Raw genomic sequence first — 19,294 nt, 5'->3', positions numbered from 1 at the left:
AAACTCACTTTGAAAGACTTTTTAAAGATGAGCTCAGCCTACCAAACCCAGAGTGGGATCAGCACCTCAAGAACTCTAAGATGAGACCTCATAAAAATCTTAAAATGGGAGGAGATGTGACGGGAGATGAAGGTGTATTTCCTTATGCACACACACAGCGTGGTGACAACGGTGTTAACACACGTAAAGAAGAAAACATTAAGAAAGGAAGGTGATGAGCTTGAAAAAGCCAAATACAGAAAAGCAAGTATCAGCACACACTCAACACGGTACGAAAAGGGACTATAATGGATCTAGTCTCCACGAGTATCCTGAGTCCCAGAGAAGTTTTCTCTGCTTTGGAGAAACAGAGACATTTCATGGGGCCGCACCACGGCCTGATGAAACCCCCAAATATCCATCCATCTCCTTCTGCTCTAATTCCAAGCTGACCAAGGGAACTACTGATAATCAGATGAGGGGAACCTAGATGGCAGATACTGGTAAATTCCAGTCACTAGAAGAGGATGACGCTGATTACATGTTAACACACTGACTTCTGGTTTATACTCAAATCCCATACAATTTTGTCTCATTCACATCAAGTACCTGATCATCCCTGAATGACTATTCAGTTTCTGGACTTGAGAGATTAAATGTCTGAACTATGGTGATTCAGCCTAGAAGCTGCCCCGTCATTCCTCTGTGGTGCTCACACAAGAGTTAATAAAACAGACACACATAAAGCTTGCGTTTCTTGCGCCCCTTACCTTTGCAACAAAATAATCCCACATACTGAGTTCAGGAGGAATAAATTTTTCTTTGTAGGATGGTCTTTCTGCAGGCACTGGTGGTGGGGTAGCATCTTTTACGGGTCTTCCAGGGACCAGCATTCGCATGTTAAATCTCCTACGGTGTTTATCTATGTCTTCAGAAGGAACGGGAGGTGCTGAATAAAGATAGAAGCAAAAACCCCAGTACTTATTTTCCATTTTTAATTCAAAGACTTAACCTTTCTTTTCCTCCTCCTCTCGCCATGCTTTAGTCTAAACTAAATTACTTACATCTGCGTTTCTAAACTTTTCTGGTCACTACATTGGTTTTCTAGCAATCATGGCAGAGATGCAGATGAGGATAGAGCATAAAAGCATATCTTGCCAGGAGGCAGCCTATGTGCTATACAGAATAAGGATTAAAATAATTTTTATACAATGTATTAAATCAATGGTATATTCAGTACATAAAGAGAGTGCTTGAATGATTATTTTTGGCTCTGTTGGTCAAGAAAGAGTCAGTGAATATGAAGGATGTAAAGCACGCCTTAAGAAAGAAGGGCAGAAGCTCAATGTGAAAAGAGGACGGGACAACAGAAACAAATGACCAGAGGTTTGGGGAAATGAGGAGTAAACTACTTTTGCAGAACAGGCGTCAGGGTGGGAATAACAAGGACAGTCCAGAGTCAGGCCAGGACCAGCCTGTGGATATGCAGCTGCGAGCTTATCCTAACGCGATTCTCACTAACACTTCTGGAACTAGTCACATGATGAGGTACGGTTTGCTCGATCAGTTAGAGAGGAAGATGGAAGAAGATGACTAAGAGGGGCCTGAACTAGTTTGTTGGGTAAGACTGAGAGGAAGGGTTAGATATGAGGAACACATAGAAGAAATATCAAAAGGATTCAGGAACTAATTGGATAGGGGAGGGCCAGAAAGTAGAAGGCAACCGCTCCCCTCCTAAAACTCCCCATCATAGAAAATGGTAATTCTATCTCAACTCCTCTTTCTCCCATCCCCCACTCACAATTCACCAACAAATCCATCAGCAATAACCTCAAACGATATCCAGAACATGACCACTTTTCACTCTGTCCATGACTACCATCCTAGTCTTTTTTTTTTTATTGAGGTGAAATTTACATAAAATTAAGATTTTAAAGTATATGATTCCATGGCATTTAGGACATTCACACTCTTGTGCAGCCACCATCTCTATCTAGTCCCAAAGCATTCTCATTACCCCAAATGAAAACCCCAGACCCAGTAAGCAGTCGCTGCCCATTCCTCCTTCCCTCCAGCCATGGCAACCGCCAATCTGCTTTCTGTCTCTATGGGTTTACCTATTCTGGATACTTCATGGAAAAGGAATCATACAATATGTGACCTTTTGTGTCTGGCTTCTATCATTTAGTAGCCTATCCTAACAGGAGTGATTATACTTTAAACATCACTGATTTTCAAAATAAAGGTTCTTAAAACATTAAAAAATGTTTTAACATTGGAATTATTTACCTTTGCAAACATTATCGGTATCACATTTTCTTACCTGAAATATTTTCTGATTGCCTTTGAGGTTTCACAACAAGTTTCACACCTCCCCCAAAAACAGCAGCCCACATGCGATTATTTAATGGGTGGGCTGCAAGCCGAAACAATTCATTGGAGGAATTTGTGGCAAGAGCGTGTATCAATAAACTTAAGTAAACAGCAACAACAGCTTCACACAACAAAATGTTCAGTTTTGGCTGGTCTTCATCTTGGGCTGAACTCAAGAGATTAATGAGTGAGCTCACACCTGTGAGGGTATATAATATCATAAGAAGTGTATCAGCATACAGCTTCAGAAGAAAAAAAATCCAAATTTGCAACTTAACCAAAATTATGTATCTATAACATACAAAAAATATATATCCATATATAAGAATCCATTAGCCTAAAGTGATATAATAAATGAGTGAATAAATAAATAGAGAACAGAAAGCTCTTCCTTACAGTACCATTTCAACCAACAAGTAGGAGTGACAGAATTAGAAAATCACCATCTAATAATCCCCACAGTAATATCTGATTCAGGCAAGAATCATCACTGGATGCTAAAATTAGTGGATAAAAGTATGATATTTTACACAGTCTCAAATCGTCTCTTCATAAGGTACTTATTAATTGCAAAGGAAAAAATATTAACTTTACAAAGGAGAAATCTGGCAGAAACTAACTCACTAAGTCATCAAAGTTAACAGCATCAGTAATGGGACAAATTGATATCATGTCCCTCTTGATGTTTTGCACTGAGAAGGGCACAGTATCTCTTTTGCAGTAGCCCTTCCAAAAACACACAACCTAAATCTCATATTAAGAAAACATCAGAAAAGCAAAAATTGAGGGACGGTCCAAAAAATACTTGGCTAGAACTCTTCAAAAGTGTCAAAGTCATGAGAGACAAAGAAAGAGTGAGGAACTACTCCATGTGAGAGGAGACTCACGAGACATTACCTCTAAATGTTACAGGGAAGACATCTGTGGGACAACTGGCGGAATTTTAAAAAGGTCCACAGATTAGAGAACAGTACTCTATCAATGTCAAGATGCTGCATTCGATAATTGTGCTGTGGTTATCTAAGAGAATGTCTGTTTTTCGGAAAGACACGCTGATACATTTAGGTGTAAAAGGCCATAATGTCTGCAACTTACTTTCAAATATTTCAGAAAAAAATACACATATATACACACATGGAAAGTGAGAGAGAGCAAGAATGAACGATAAAGCAAGTATGGTAAAATGTCAACATTTGGGGAATCTGGGTTGAAGGTTACACAGAAATTCTTTGTACTATTTTTGAAACTTTTTATAAGTGAAATTATTTCAACAGAAAGTTAAAACAAAAACAAGTTTCTAGAAACTTACGCATAAGTGAATTTTAAATACACATTTTGAGTTTGTCACTTCTTTCTACTGCTGCTCTTCACAACGATCAGTAACGTGTAAACTCAGTTATAAGGCAAGTAGAGTAAAAATTAAACGACGTGGTAGACCAGGAAAGGGTATTGAGAGTGGAGGAGGTTTGAAATAACTGATGTGCAGAACGAGCAAGAGAGCTAACCAGAGAAAGAGAAGGACTGGCAAAGAGCTGACATATGCGCCACAGAACGGTCACTCCTATCTTAATCTATAAATTTACACTCTTGAGAATAATGGTATTTTCTCTGACACATCTGTGAAAATAGCTCTGTGATACTGCTCTCTAAGACTCTAATCCAGAATTTCTAAGGAAAAGGAAGAGGATTGTGCTCACCCTTATGAACTCTGCTTTTTTATGCTGGTCAACACAGCTGGTGTTCGAAGCCTTAACTTTCTGAGTCTTCACACAACATTACAGTACTTAAGAATTTCTAATCCATGCCAGAAAACATCATCAAAAACAAACAAATAAAAAGCCATTCACCAAATCCACAAGGAATAACAATCGGCAAACCAGATGGTAGCTTTTTAAAAAGGAACCGCCAAACAGAAGATCAAAAAAGGGGCCAGACCCGTGGCCGAGTGGTTAAGTTCACACGCTCGGCTTCCGTGGCCCTGGGTTTCGCTCGTCCAGATCCTGGGCATGGACCTAGCACTGCTCATCAGGCCATGCTGAGGCAGCATCCCACATAGCAGAACTAGAAGGACCTACAACTAGAATATACAACTATGTACTGGGGGGCTTTGGGGAGAAGAAGAAGAAGAAGAAGAAGAAGAAGAAGAAAAGATTGGCAACAGATGTTAGCTCAGGGCCAATCTTTAAAAAAAAAAAAACAAAAACAAAAAAACACAAATTCTCACCAGGCCATTGAGCAGGAGAAGAATTTGGTGTTGCATGTTCTTCAATGCTTTCTGTCCTTAGTCTTCGACGGTCACTTAAAAGAAGTCCTTGATAAGCCATTCCTGTAAACTGGTTTCCTTCTGTTTGACTGCTGAAACAAATAAGGTTCAGTTATTTATTGTCCTAACACAGGTTATAAGCAATTGTACTTTATACATTTTTATTTTAGATGGTTATAATAAAAACAAAATGCTTTTTTTTTTTAAAGATTTTATTTTTCCATTTTCTCCCCAAAGCCCCCAGTATATAGTTGTGTATTTTTAGTTGTGGGTCCTTCTAGTTGTGGCATGTGGGACGCTGCCTCAGCATGGCTTGATGAGTGGTGCCATGTCCGCGCCCAGGATCCGAACCGGCAAAACCCTGGGCTGCCAATGCCACTTGGCCACAGGACCGGCTCCAAAACAAAATTCTTAAAACTGAATCCACTGCTGTAATAAGAATTTATTTTAGAAAGTTCTTGAAATTAGTTGCAAATGTTTATTGATAGCTTTTTAAAACAAAATACCAAATTTCACTATGTTGGGAAGATGACATTTAGTCTTTTAAAATCTTTTCCAGATGCCACTTAATATTTTAAAATCTTTTCTATATTCACCCATTTTTATTAAAAAAAAAAAAAAAGTCTGAGGTAAGGACACTCGTACGCTAGTTGGCACTAGGATATATTAGACAGAAAGTCTCAGGGTACTATTTTGTTCCATTTCTCAGCTCTGCAAAGTTGTGCAAGCTTAACCTTGAATTAAAATATAAACTAAAATCTGGAGGATCGTATTTTAGAAATTCCTAATCCTAAAGCCAAAAGTACCTAAATGTGTACTTCCCTCATCTTTGTGGAGCTGGGGAAAACGCAAAAGCAGAAAGTAAAGCTGACTCCCTTAGGAGACAATCACAGCCTAAAGACTAGAAAATACCCATTAAAAAAAATTTATTTGAATTCTCATTTGCTGCCATTTTAACTGATACCAAACAAGTTGTCTTTGATCATAATATGACCACAGTCAATCAAATAAACCTCTTTTTTTCCTTATTTACATTTCCAAGTCTTTGGAGTTACTTAGACATTGCCTTATTAGGCTACAATCAGAGTACAAGCCATCTAAAAAAAGTAGTTCCATATGAGGGAGTATAATTCCTTACACAACATCAGATCTTCCCAGGAAAGGCTGCTGAATTTACAAGAAGAAAAAATCTAGACATATGTTTAATATAAATTTAATGTGATTCTATTTATATTACAAACTTTTCACTTACTAATACAATTCATTTAAATCTGGGTCATCTTTCCAAGTGATTCAATTTCTTACTATGTACACTACCCTAGTCACAAAAACGCAAAGTATACGCTGATGAAGGCAATGTGACATTTAGAAAAATTCAAACCATTACCTCTAATTGGTACCACTTCAAAAGACTTTTATATTATATGTAAATGGGTAACTAAAATTGATTTTAATAATTCAACATTAGAAATGCACTTTATTATTTTTTAAAAGTACTTCCTCTTTCAACTGAAAACCAGTTAAATAAATAAGTGAATCCAATGCTAAAATAGTTCCTAAAGGAAAAAAAAAATTAGAAAACATCATATTACAAATTAATTTGGATAATGAACACTTCTTTTCTTGAAAGCAAAAAGGATGGTGGTGATGATAATTTCCATTTACTATTTTGCATTTTCTGTATGTCTCTGTTGTTACTAGGTGACAGCTAACCTAAAAAGAATTATTTTATTTCTCCTTCTCTCTCATCTATTAAAGTATACATGGCAATCATATTCAAGGATTTTTCAGTTCCTAGGAAATAGAGCCTTAATATAACTCTGGAACAATTTAATGTCTTGTTGTATTAATACTCTTTGGGGTGATTTTTTTTACCTGTAGCTGTGACTGTCACACAATGCTTGATAAATGGATGCAGAAAGTGATGCTGCTAGTGAATGAAGTGTGTGCACCTAAAAACAAAACAGCCATAATTACATTTTGTACTACATTTCTACACAATAGTAATATCTTAAAAATTAGAAAATACCCAGGAAACTAGCAATACCATAAATAAGACTAGATCCTATATGAGACCACTATCTCTACTTTAAAATTTCTAAAATAACACTCATCCAACTTAATATGCACGCCCACAACCAAGCTAACGGATTCAGACACATCTTTATCAAACATTTACTTCCCTGAGCCTGCCATTTACCAGGCCATGAGCAAAGTGACGATGTTCATATTACTAGGATGACCCTATACTGCTAATGATTAGCTTAAATAGTAATATTCAGAAAAACAGAACCAAAGTAAGAGAGAATTTTCAGAGCTTTTATTGAAACTTGCCTTATGAAATTCTTCTTGATGAAAATAAAGACTTGATCTTATCAGTAAGAATGAATTAAATGTTTAGAAAATATATCAATCACTATGTGAAATGGCTGATTTTCCTGAAAGCAAGTAATTTACCTAGTACTTATGAGTAGTGCGTAGTCTTATAATTTTAAATTTACAAAGTTTAAAAGTTATCAATACAATAGAAAATCCGTATCCTAAAATGCCATACTGAACCAACATTTTCAGAATCATAAAATCTTAAAATTTGAAGGGACCTTAGAAATAGTTTCATACTCTGTGAAAATCTTATCCAAATTTCTAGGCACCGGAAATGTTTACTTAGAATTTATGTGCATTTAATACTATTTCTACGTGTCCATAGTCACCTAACAAGAAATTTCAGTAATATCTGCTAACATACTGATAGAGATTAATTCATACTATGGGTTCAAAGTCTCTAACAGGTTGAAGTGACCAGTAAATCTTGGGACCTTCAGAAGCATGTACTACCAGAGATTAAATATGCCTTTCAAGCAAAAGAAACAAAAAATAATAATGTTGGGGACCTGAAATGACTTCAGCCACTGGAACTGGAAAAAGCATAGCACAAATCACTTGGGCTAGCACGGTGGAAGTCTGACCAGCTCCCCAGATCCTGCCAAGCTCCCTGGTGATTCTTGGAATCCACCCGTTTTTAAGTTTTCGGCATAGGACACGGATTTAATTTTGGGTAGTAACTCTGCCTCGACTCCGATTACTCCTAATAACTGCACAGCCTCCAACAAACACAATCATCAGGGGAAAAGTAATGAGGATACTTTCTCTGGGACTATTTCTGATCAGTCATGGTTCTCTCAAAGATACTCCCCAAACATATCTTTATAACATCTTGGCACATAAGCAAACAGTCACAAATATTTCTAATTTAATGGTTCATTTAAGGGGAAAGGAGGATATAAAGGAGTATTAAGTGGCAAGAATGCTGTCCAAAAAATTAATTTTATTACCAAAAAAAGTATTTGCTTGTCTTAAAGGAAGACAATAACCTTTCCACAAGTAAGACGAAGGCTTACTTTTAAATTACATTCATTGGACAAATAGTCTTGAACTGATCGGGATTGATAAGGTAGCACATATGAGCACTTTAAAATATTTCCTCTAAGTTCAGGCTGGAAGACAAGTATAACATATTTACCTTCTCAGTGTGCACAATATCAATGATCACAAACTTTGCATTACCTTCACATCTCCAATACCGGGATGAGGTGGTGTTTTCATCTGAACAATAGTATAAAGTATATCATGGATGTGGTTATTTAAGTACAATACAGGATTGGCTATGACCGTTTTAGTTGAAGCAATACTCGCTGAGAGCAGAGGTAGCGTGGTGGGCAATGGCAGCGGGGACTGAAGCTGCTTCACAGTCGTTTCCTGTGGGGCAACAGGGGATTATTTTTTTCAAAGTAGTTAAAATGAAGGATAAAAAGAAAACCAAAACAATTAATAGTTAGATGATAAAAATACTGGCGATAAAGATTTGAATAAAAGCAATATGTTCATGTACTTATTCACTCATTCTAAAAAAATTTACCGAGCACCCAATCTGTATCAGGCACCATGCTGGATGCGGAAGATATTAAGAAGAGTATGACACAGGCTGTGCTCTCAAGCTTTTAAGCCTACTCCTAATTACCAAAACTTTAGTCTAAAACGACCCATGCAGAATGCAAACATCTGCCTCCAATGACTAGAGGAGCTGAACATATTTAGATTAACTAGGAAAAGGACCTTTATAGCTATAAATGGAAGAGCTATCGACATTATTAAAATAACCAAGATTGAGAACAAAAGTGAAGCTCACACCTGCTGTGATTCTTGTAGCAAAAATTTGAGTTCCATCCTGACTGAGGCCAGACCACCACCTTGGGCCCCATGAAGGCTGCAGTAACTAAGAAACACTCTCAGGAGATCCTGGTTTTTCTGCAACCACAACTTTCGTCTTTCCGCATGCTCTCGTTTAGCCTGCAATCTCCGTCTTTCTATTTGGTGGCGCTCATAGGAACCAATATCCGGTTTGTCCACCATTTCTTCCTGATCCAGAAGATCACCCTCTACTTTGGAACATGTTTTACTGGCATATTCTTTCATAACTGACTCATGGTTGCATATCTCATGCAAGGCAGCAATTTCCTTCTCAAGCCAGTTATAGAGTTGAAATCTGAGTTTTCCTCCATCTACTTCATAACCTGTAGCCAATGTTCTTAGTTCAGTCATAAGGATCTTTAAGCAAGCTCTGAATTTTAGTTGTTCAGCAATCACATCAACTTCAGTGTCACCTTCAAGACAATCCTCTTCCTGAGGAGTCAATAACATATTAGGGTCTGAGGCTTTCTGATCTTGTCTATCTTTTTCCCGGACATCTGTACTTTTCATTACTAAACCAACAGCATCTTCTTCCTCTTCTTCTAAGGCACTATCATGCTCTTCACCCCAATCAAGATTAAGAGGTTCCTCATCAACTTTTACCATTGGCTGACTCCAGTCAAACTGTGAGGAAGTTACATTTGACCAATCAATGCCAGAACTTCTATCGCCATCACTTGGAGTTTTTGATGCTGAAGGTACATCACCCATCTTTTCAGAAATTAAGTCAGGCACATCTTTTTTTGCAGGTAAAGCAGATATTTTGGTAACCTTTGGAATTTTGGAGAGTACCTCCAAGGCTAAAACAGGGCATCCAACTTTAAAATGAGCATTTGCAGTGGTAAAGAATAATTTTCTTTCTATGAGGTTAATTTTATCAACAAAGTTTTTCTCAGTTTTGAGACCCAAGGTTGCCAAAGTTCCTTCAGGGGAGGCAAGGTTTCTTCGAATAAGCAAAGGATGCGTTCGAAGGTAGTTGTAGAAACTAAACACCATTGGGTTACAAGATTTGATGATAACTGTGGAAATCAAACAGATGTAACCACATGGTATTATGTTAATTTGTACTTATACAAGAATAAAATACATCAGCATTTCTTCAAAATAAAAGGACACTTAAGTATTAACCAAGGATAAGTTAAACTATGGTACATCCACATGATCAGTAAGACTATATAGCTGAAATAGAAAGAATTTCCTTATGTGCTGCTATGGAATAATGGCCAGAATACATTAAGTAAAAGAAGGTGCAGAACCTTTTATCTAAGAAAGTGGAGAGGGGATACACACACACACACATATTTGCTTATATTTTTTAAATGAAAAGAAAGCACAGAGAAAAAATTTTGTAACTGGTTTCCGGAAATAAAAAGGGAGAGGAGAACAGAGTAGAGAGTTCAGGAAAGAAAGTAGATTTCTCTGAAAACACCTTGGTTTTATATATTTTATTTCAAAACCATGTCAACATTTTATATAATTTCTCAAGAAAATTAAATTTCAAAAAAATTCACAAAAACATAAAAGCAAAATTAAACAAATGATTCTATGTATCAAGTTGGTAGCATAACCACATAGAGAGTAACGATAAAGTGACTTTAAAATAAGTAATTTGACTGTACATCCTTTGTGGGAAAAATTAAAAACAAAACAAAAATTACTACAGGAAACAAAAAGCTTAAACTGTTCTCAGTAATAAGATGTTATGAAAAATATTTGCATTATTATTCTGAAACTACTATATGCACATAAAATAGCAAATAATTATGTTAATGCCATGAGAATCCAAGCTTTTCATTAAAAGACACAAATTTGAAATCTAAGAAAGAACCCTATAATCTACATTTGAATTAGAAATTTCAGTGTGAACTCATGAATTCTCAGGAAAAAAGAAAAATCTCCTAGCCCCATTCACTGAAATAGTCTAGAAATGATGACCAAACCAATAGCAATGAGGACCCCCGTGCCCAGGCTGTGGTGTCTAAATGCTATTCCCCACCAAAAAGAGCCGAGATTCTTTGCAGGAGTGGTCATTTCCAGGTCTGCGGCAGGAAACGTACAAGCTGAGCCTGAAACATCTTGCCGTTCCAGAAAGCTAAGAAATTATCAAGGAATAATGTCAAAAGGATTCAAGAACTTGAAGAGGCTTCCCTTGGTTAAAGATGGAATAATGTGAGCATTCATAATAACAAACCGCAATGGATTACAACAGAAATCTATCTAAACCTGTGAGTCCAAAAATAACCTTTAAAGAAATAAAAGCTAATGGGTCACCTTTGTAGGATGCTAAGGGAACAGAGCTATTATTTTGAAAACCAGTAAATAAAGAGAAAGAATCAAACATTTATATTCCCTTTCCTATACATGCTACCAATTACTTCAGAGTAATCAAACAGTTGCTGAGGGAGACTGAACTCTGGACAAGTATCCAGCTCATAAAGGAAGGACAAAATGGCATAATCAGAATATCCTCATTCTACAGACACTAATGAAATACAGGATCCAGGCATTGATCACTGACAGCCGTTAATACCACAAAGCAAAACAAGCCGACACGACGAGTTCCTTGACGGAGGGACTCCACACCACCTATGAAACACTTCTGCAAGAAAATCTGATAAAAGCCTCTACAACCTTAATTACCAATTTACAGGAAATACAGAGAACATGGCGGGGGGGGGGGGGAAGTACATTAAACGATACATCAGGGACACAACAGCAAAATCCAAAATGGGAGAAACTACTAGATGAACAACCCAACTTCTTTAACAAATAAATTCCAAGGGGGGGAAACAGGAAAGCTATGGATTAAAGTAGACATAAGGGGCACCTCAACCAATCACAATATATAGGCCTCATTTGGATCTTGATTCAAACAAACGAATTGGAAAAGATTTTAAGAGACAGCTAGGGAAACCTGAACACTGTGTATTTGACCATCACTAATACAATTTTGTTACAATAGTATGTGTTCTGCTTTTTTAAGAGTCCTTATTTTTTCGAGATACATGTTGAAATATTTACAGATGAAATATGCTGGAATTTGCTTCAAAATAAATGTGTGTTGAGAATGGGAGGAGACGGAAAGAATGGGAGTATATATGATATAAGGTTGGTTACAAGGTAGTAACTGTTGAAGCTGGGTGATGGATTCACAGATTCTCATTATATTATTCACTCTTTTATATGTATTTGAAATTTTCCATGAGAGCAAGTTTTTAAAAATTAACCTGGAAAACATTAAGAAATAAATAGGACCTTAGAATCTTCCTTTTATAAGAACGTGCACATTTTATTAAAATTACTCAGGTACTTATTTTTCTTCTAAAGGATTTATTTCCTTTCCTTTAAAAATTTTAACGTTATTTATTAAAATATTGTTTTTTTCTCTGTAAAGAAGAAAGTAAAAATTGGGCCCTAATCTCTTTACCCACATAAGCATCTGGGAGACCAGACACTGTGGGCACACACGTGCATGTGTGTATGTGAAACATGTGTGTAAAATGCAACAAGAATCACACTGTTCTGCATCTTACTTTTTTCCCTTAATAATACAGCACATATTAACACACCGACCTACCTCATTTTTTAATGGCTCACTGTTTCTCTAGTACAGATATATTATAATTTTTTCAGCTATTCTATTGACGAATACTTGGAATGTTGTACTTTTTAAATTACTGCAAACAATGCTGATAAATACCTTCCAGATGCTTAAAAAAATCTAAATTATTTGGGATAATGAAGAATAAAGAAAGTTTACCACAGAAAAATAAAGTTTTTCCAGGCCCATGCACTAAACCAATATGTGCTACAGCCAAAACTTTTTTTCTTCTTAAAAAAGAAAACAACCTGGCTAAATAATTATAAGAAAAAAGCTGTACAATGTGTCAAGCATTCTGTACGCTTCAGTTTAGAATAGCATGGTAAGCCTATCTTACATACCTCAACATATGTCAGAGTAAAAAGTGTGGGAAGTCTTCTTAGTACTACTCAAATTATGATAACAAAAGGCTAGATTCAATTACTGATAGTAAGTGACTAATCCTTTAGCCACCCAAGAAATTTTGAGAATAATTTCCGAAAGTTGAAAAATAAATCTGATAATGATTTTTTTTTTAATTTAAGTGAACATTAGTTCAGAACTGTCTTCTTTTAAAAAGGAAAAAGAGAAGCCCATGAAATGTCCTACCTTGATGTTCATCCTCCTCCTTTGGCGTTTGTTCCAATAACGTGTCCAAGGCTTGGGTATAATCTTTCATTACCCAATAGGCAAGACTACGCAGGAAAGGATCAGGATGTAATCTTTTGCAATCAAATCCTGAGCCATCCTTTTGGCAACCCAAAATCTTCTGATTTAGGATGGATATGTAAGTGGATGAAGTCTCAAATTCAGATTCATACAAACGGGCGATAACCATGGCTAGCTGAATATCTTCCATTTTCTCAAGACAAACCTGTAAATTTAAATATTAAGAAATACTTATTTAATGGTAATTATTTAGAGAGATGAAATATACCACCAATATCCTGAAATCATCTACCATTTATATTCTCACAGTGGAGGGAGGGGTCCAGGAGTTGAAGGGTAGTAAAATGACTGCTTGATAGGAGATCAAGGAACAGCAAGAAGAGTAACAAACTAGAACTTAGCAGCTTCCAGCTTGGAAAGATCATTCACAAAATAAGCATGAAACAAAGAATGTCAACTTAGGTCAATTTAAACTAATTAATTTAAATTAATGACATTCATTGTTAAATTAAATGCCACCTATGACATTTTAATTTATATATATCAGTTCCTCTTAATTTCCAAATATATTTCCATATAAATATATTACTCTTTTAAAAGGACCTTCTATATACATAGCAAATAGCTTATGAAATAAACCCATATATTCTATTTTTACTCTCTGTGAGCTTATACTCTAATGTAAACACCAATCTTGAGAATTTGGGGTCGTTCAGGCACTATGAGCATCTCTCAGTCAATATTTCTCTTCTTTACCTACATCTTCTAGGCAAAATTCCCATTTCAAAATTAGAAACATTTGTTATTTTAAAAAATCTTACACCTAAGATAATTTTGAAAATATGACCAATTCTAAATTTAAAGTACTTTCACTTTTGGGATATTTCCTATTTCTTCTATCACGTATTACTTCCAATTCTAGTTTCCCTTTGCCTGGTTGGATTGTTCATAACAAGTGTAAGCATCCCAAGACGAAGATTTAAACAGAAACACATGTAATTACTCTCTTCATTAGCTACCAGGACTATACATTAAAAAACGCAAAATTTTACCTCTCCACATTCATTTTCTACTATCTAAAACAACTACATTACAAAACAGTACAAATTGCAATTTTAGTTCCTGATCTCTGAATTTCCTTTAGAAATCAGAAGAAAAAGAACTTAAAATATCTGCCTTTCTGCACTGGATAAGGAGGTTATGATCTATATATACTTCAAATAGTTCAGAATCACACGATGCCCAGGAAAAAGACATTCATAAGCAATTTTTTGCCATCTTTTCGTACAGTTATACTTGAAATGCATATAATTATCTTGAAATGCAATATTCCCTGATATAAAATTTTATTTATGTTTCTCAGTTGAATTTGTTTATTTATAATGTCATTTATCACAGTGCCACTATTTATGTTCAGTAACCTCTATAGTTATCTCTGCCCTTACAAACACGACAAGAAATGACGCTCTTCTCTACGACCTTTTCAGGTTTTCCATTTCTTACAAGCCTTTCACAGCACAGTTTTTTATTTATACCTCTATGGCATCTTTCAAGGAGCCAGCTAACAAGAAAAAAGCAGCAGACTGTTCAAAGCGTTGTTTTCCAAGTAAAGAGAAAGCATTTTTCAAAGCGGCTTTACGCCATCTATCTTCATTGAAGTTGTGGCTGAAAAATGTTGTCATTTTTTCATCATGCTGTGACCTGGGAACCAGAGCACGAACATCAGTGGTTAAACCGATCTTCAAATATTTTGAATCCTTTACAGAACATGTGGAAGTAGAAAATAAAAACCTCAAGCATCCATCTAGAAAAACAACTTCAGGGATGGGTATGTGTCAGCAGGCTTCTCTTCACTTCAGTTAACAGGGAAAGCTCAAACGCCTGATATAAACATAAATAGGAAGCAAGAGAAGTTTTTATTTTCCAAAGTGCTTTGACCAAATTTTCTTTCTTAACAACATCCCACTCTTTCGGTTAAGTTGAAAAGATATTTTGCCCATTTTTTACAGATGAGGAGCCAAGGCACACAGAAACAAGCTCACTGGATCAAGGTCATACATTGAATTACTTTTGAAAGCACGAGGTTTCTGATTAACAGCACGATCCTCATTCCATTAAACTGCCTTGAGCGCTGAGGCAACTCACCTAAACAGACCCCACACCACCGCTTTCTTCTTCATGGAAAGGTAGAACAAGGCCGCATCCAAGGCGTCGTTGTTCCTCTGAAAAGCAGCTTTGGCGACCTACATGGTGAATACAGTATCATATTAAATTAACTCTGTGATAAAAGAATTACAACCAATTAACCAACAATTAATGCTTCCCTGCTACGTCCACGGCTGACAGACACTACGCAGATGGGAAAAGCTGGCTCTGTTCCACAATTTCCAGTAGCTTTAATACACACTCCTAGACACAACCATGTGCCTAACAGTAATTGTCATCAAAATATTAATAGCCACTAGCATTTACTGACTACCTACCAAGTACCAGGCACCAGTCTAAGCACCTTTCATTTATCTTATTGAATGACCGCAATCCATGAAGTACTATTATTATCCCCATTTTACATATGAGGCAACTGAGACACAGAGAGGTTAAGTGAATTGCCTAGGGTCACACAGTAGAGTGGAAAAGGGATTAGAACGCACATAGTGATAAAACTGTCTAATGTAGGAAACAATAAAGAAGGCAGAGTATTCAATAGACGTGACCTTTTTCTTGAAAGTTAACCATATTACATTTCTCAATGTCTTGTAAAAGTCAAAATGCTAACTTGTATGGTATGAGATGTCACAATTTAAAGCTCTCTCAACTAATACTGATACAGACACCTGTGAATAAATACCAATCACACACACACATTTTAAAAACTACAGACAAAAATTAATGTTCCAGTTTTTTTTAAATAGACTTTTTAGAAAACACACTTTTCTGGTATTTTTCAACCAAATTGTGACAATTCTGAAGGATCAGCACATTCTTTCTGGCATGTAATTAAAATGTAGAAGGTTGAAGCTCTGTTATTTTAAAGGGCTTACAAATTTTAGTTTTTAGAAATTCCAGGAGGAAAAGTCTCAATGAGCACGGAATTCTCCACGCATTATAATTGATAACCTCCTTTGAGCCATACAACCAAAGGTGCTGAATTTATACAGAACAAATCAACTCAGTATAAATTTAAAAATTATTAAGCCAGTACATTGTCTATAATTGAATTGTTTTGAACACAATACCATAGAGACTGTACTTTATTTCTCAAAGATACTCAGATAACCCCTGCAAATCACTAAACTGAGAGGTATAACAATAAAAAACAACGGCTGTTTTATTAGCTCACAGTGACTAACAGGTGAAGCAGGAAGCTACCAAGCATGGGAGTGAGGGGAGAAGACACCTAAATTCGCATCACAGAAATATTTTACTCTCCATACTCTGATTTCTCGTCCTCTTTTTTTTTAGCATTTTCTCTGCCCATCATTTAACTTGGTGCTTCAATATGTTTAATAATTTGTAGAGAAATTTTTATTCAATATTCAGCTAAGGATTTACAATATATACCTCAAGACAAACAACAAATTTACATATCCCTTTGATTTAATTTTGAGAGAGAAGTTACGTGTGGAAATAAATCATATGTATATATCAGAAATACTCAATTATAATGACACACACATTGCTGACAAGAAATTAAAGAGGGGGGGCTGGCCCTGTGGCCGAGCGGTTAAGTTCGCGCGCTCCGCTGCAGGAGGCTCAGTGTTTCGTTGGTTCGAATCCTGGGCGTGGACAGGACACTGCTCGTCAAACCACGCTGAGGCAGCATCCCACATGCCACAACTAGAAGGACTCACAACAAAGAATATACAACTATGTACCGGGGGGCTTTGGGGAGAAAAAGGAAAAAATAAAATCTTTAAAAAAAAAAAGAAAAAAAAAAAAAAAGAAATTAAAGAGGTCTTTCTAGACAACACCTGAAACATTTCAGATAAAATATGTCCTCTTCGTTCCACTGCTTTGGGATGTAAAAAATTTAATGTAGCTACCGTGTTATTTACATGCTATAGCATTTAACTTTCCCTATACCAGAAACTACATTTTTTGGTTGGTTTGAGAGCAAATTCCTTCTTACACTTGTGCCCATTTTGAGAGGAGAAATGGTGGTATCTCCTCGGCTGCCTTACATGTAGCAGGGAAATGACTCTTCTATACTCACATTTCAAACTGTGATCTGAGGACCACGAACATCATGATCACAGGAGATTCTGAAGACGAAGATGCCGCAGCCCTCCCACCCCGAACCTACCAAATGAAAATCTCTGGGAACGGGACTGGAAGAGACACATTTTAAGTAAGTTTGCCAGGTGATCCTTCTGACACTAAAGTTGGAGAACTACTGCAGGGGAATAAAACAGGGAGGGCTCTCTGCATCCTTGGGAGAGAGAAACCCACTACTTCACCAATGTAGTATCCTTAATTATACTTCAGGGAATGTCAATGGATTCCTGAAAGTAATCGATAAATGAGAATTCCACTTTCCTAACCCTGACAGAGTAGAAAAGACACAGACTAAACCTAATGCTTATATAAATGATGGGAATTTGGGCTGGTTACAACTTAATCTGTTTGAGTCTTAGTTCTGTCAGGCGTAAGATGGAGAGGGTACCACGGGGTTGATGAGAAGATTATATGAAACAATTCATGAAAAGCAACTAGCACCAAACCTGGAAAATGGCAGGTGTTCAATAATGGTTAGTTTCTAGAACACAGAAGAACTTTCAGCTTCCACTAACAAACTTTTTTTAAAAAGTTTTACCAGAAAACTAATTCTAAAAAACTGTTTAAAAATTTATATGTTTCCTTTGTGCCACAGATATGTCCTTCAAGTGCACACAAACCAAAATTTTTATTGAATGGTATTTTAATTGTGCAGAGAAAGTTTGCTATTTATCAAACTAGGCATGCAGAGGATCCTTTATATAAAAAGAATGATTTTTTTAATATAATGTATATAACTGATAAGAACTGAAGTTTACTTTCTGAATGTAGATTTTTGTATTTTCTTAAACTAGGACACACTTCAACTGATAGGAGAAAATATCACTATTCCATTAATATATTATAAACTTAGTACATATAGCAAAAGACAATTGATATACTGCGTGGACATTTTATAAGGGTCAAGTTTTTGGAGTCTCCAAAGATTTTCATTTAAGAAATTCTCAAAATTTACAAACTAATTCTCCACTATAGGTTTTCTGGAAGATAATACCTTATTCTTTAAGACAAGACTTTTTTCCTTAACTTCAAAATCCAATGAAGTAAGTTACCTTTTCAATGCATCTTCGAAGAGTGTTAATATTCCTGACCCACCAACCTATTCCCATAGCTCTTAACTCAGACCACTGAGGGTCCCCTCTCTGAATTGCTGGAATCATATTAATCAGTTCTTCCTCAGCCTCAGAATGAAAAGCCCAGGCAAAATGGCAAGTAGACACACCTAAATTAGAAATACAAAATAATAACCGTCAGAACTGTATCAGAAAGAACAAAAACAATTTTCCACATAGTCATATATTCATTTATCTTGGAAAGAATTTTCAAGCAGAAAAAAAAAAACACGAAAGGAAGTCTTTCATCATTCAGGATTTTATACTATAAGCTTCTAAACATAAGATCAGTGACAGGATACACAAAACCAAAATCTCTATCTTTTTCCCAAATGTATTTGCTTTTTTCCCCTGCAAAAATAGAGACTCTAAAACTTAATTGCTGGAAAGAAAGATATCTGAATTTTGAGCCATTCACGTGTACCCACACCAAACTCAGCAACAGTGAAAGCTTTGGTCAAGGCAAAGTACCTTGGCCCACGTGCTTGGGTGTTGTTTGACAGCGCCACTTGCATGCGGACCATATTCCTTAGTACCGAATACTGAAAACTGCCCCCTTCTTCCCTTGGGCCAAGAAGCTAAACAGCATTTGAAAGCAAGTGCTAAACTTCATAGGAGTTCCAAGGGACAACAGTCAGGAGGCATGCTCCTCCGTCGTTAGTGCCTTGAGTTAAAAGTAGTTTAAGGCTGCCTAATACAGAGGGTATATGGCAAGTATTTTGGGCCCTGGTAGATGACTGACAGAGATCTAGGCCATATTTAGAGACAACAAAATGGGTTTAGGGACATCATCAG

General features: G+C 36.2%; 1 protein-coding gene across 5 annotated transcripts in view; it reads right to left on the bottom strand.

Annotated features, from left to right (window-relative positions):
- The window catches only part of DMXL2 (Dmx like 2), a 139,398-nt gene that overhangs the window by 21,536 nt on the left and 98,568 nt on the right, over window positions 1-19,294 (bottom strand). For 3 of the 5 annotated variants that reach the window (XM_070501599.1, XM_014852294.3, XM_014852312.3), the window contains 10 exons: window positions 18,440-18,609; window positions 15,258-15,355; window positions 14,648-14,813; window positions 13,053-13,317; window positions 8,804-9,882; window positions 8,180-8,371; window positions 6,491-6,567; window positions 4,577-4,707; window positions 2,303-2,551; window positions 750-928 (listed from right to left, as the gene is read on the bottom strand). In XM_070501599.1, coding sequence (XP_070357700.1) covers window positions 750-928; window positions 2,303-2,551; window positions 4,577-4,707; window positions 6,491-6,567; window positions 8,180-8,371; window positions 8,804-9,882; window positions 13,053-13,317; window positions 14,648-14,813; window positions 15,258-15,355; window positions 18,440-18,609 — 2,606 coding nt within the window. The remainder of the gene's footprint in view (window positions 1-749; window positions 929-2,302; window positions 2,552-4,576; window positions 4,708-6,490; window positions 6,568-8,179; window positions 8,372-8,803; window positions 9,883-13,052; window positions 13,318-14,647; window positions 14,814-15,257; window positions 15,356-18,439; window positions 18,610-19,294) is intronic. The other 2 variants (XM_014852303.3, XM_014852319.3) reach the window with 1 other exon arrangement.

Source organism: Equus asinus, chromosome 2, assembly GCF_041296235.1.
Source record: "Equus asinus isolate D_3611 breed Donkey chromosome 2, EquAss-T2T_v2, whole genome shotgun sequence".
Classification (NCBI taxonomy): Eukaryota; Metazoa; Chordata; class Mammalia; order Perissodactyla; family Equidae; genus Equus; species Equus asinus.
This window is presented reverse-complemented; position numbering and strand designations above follow the sequence as displayed.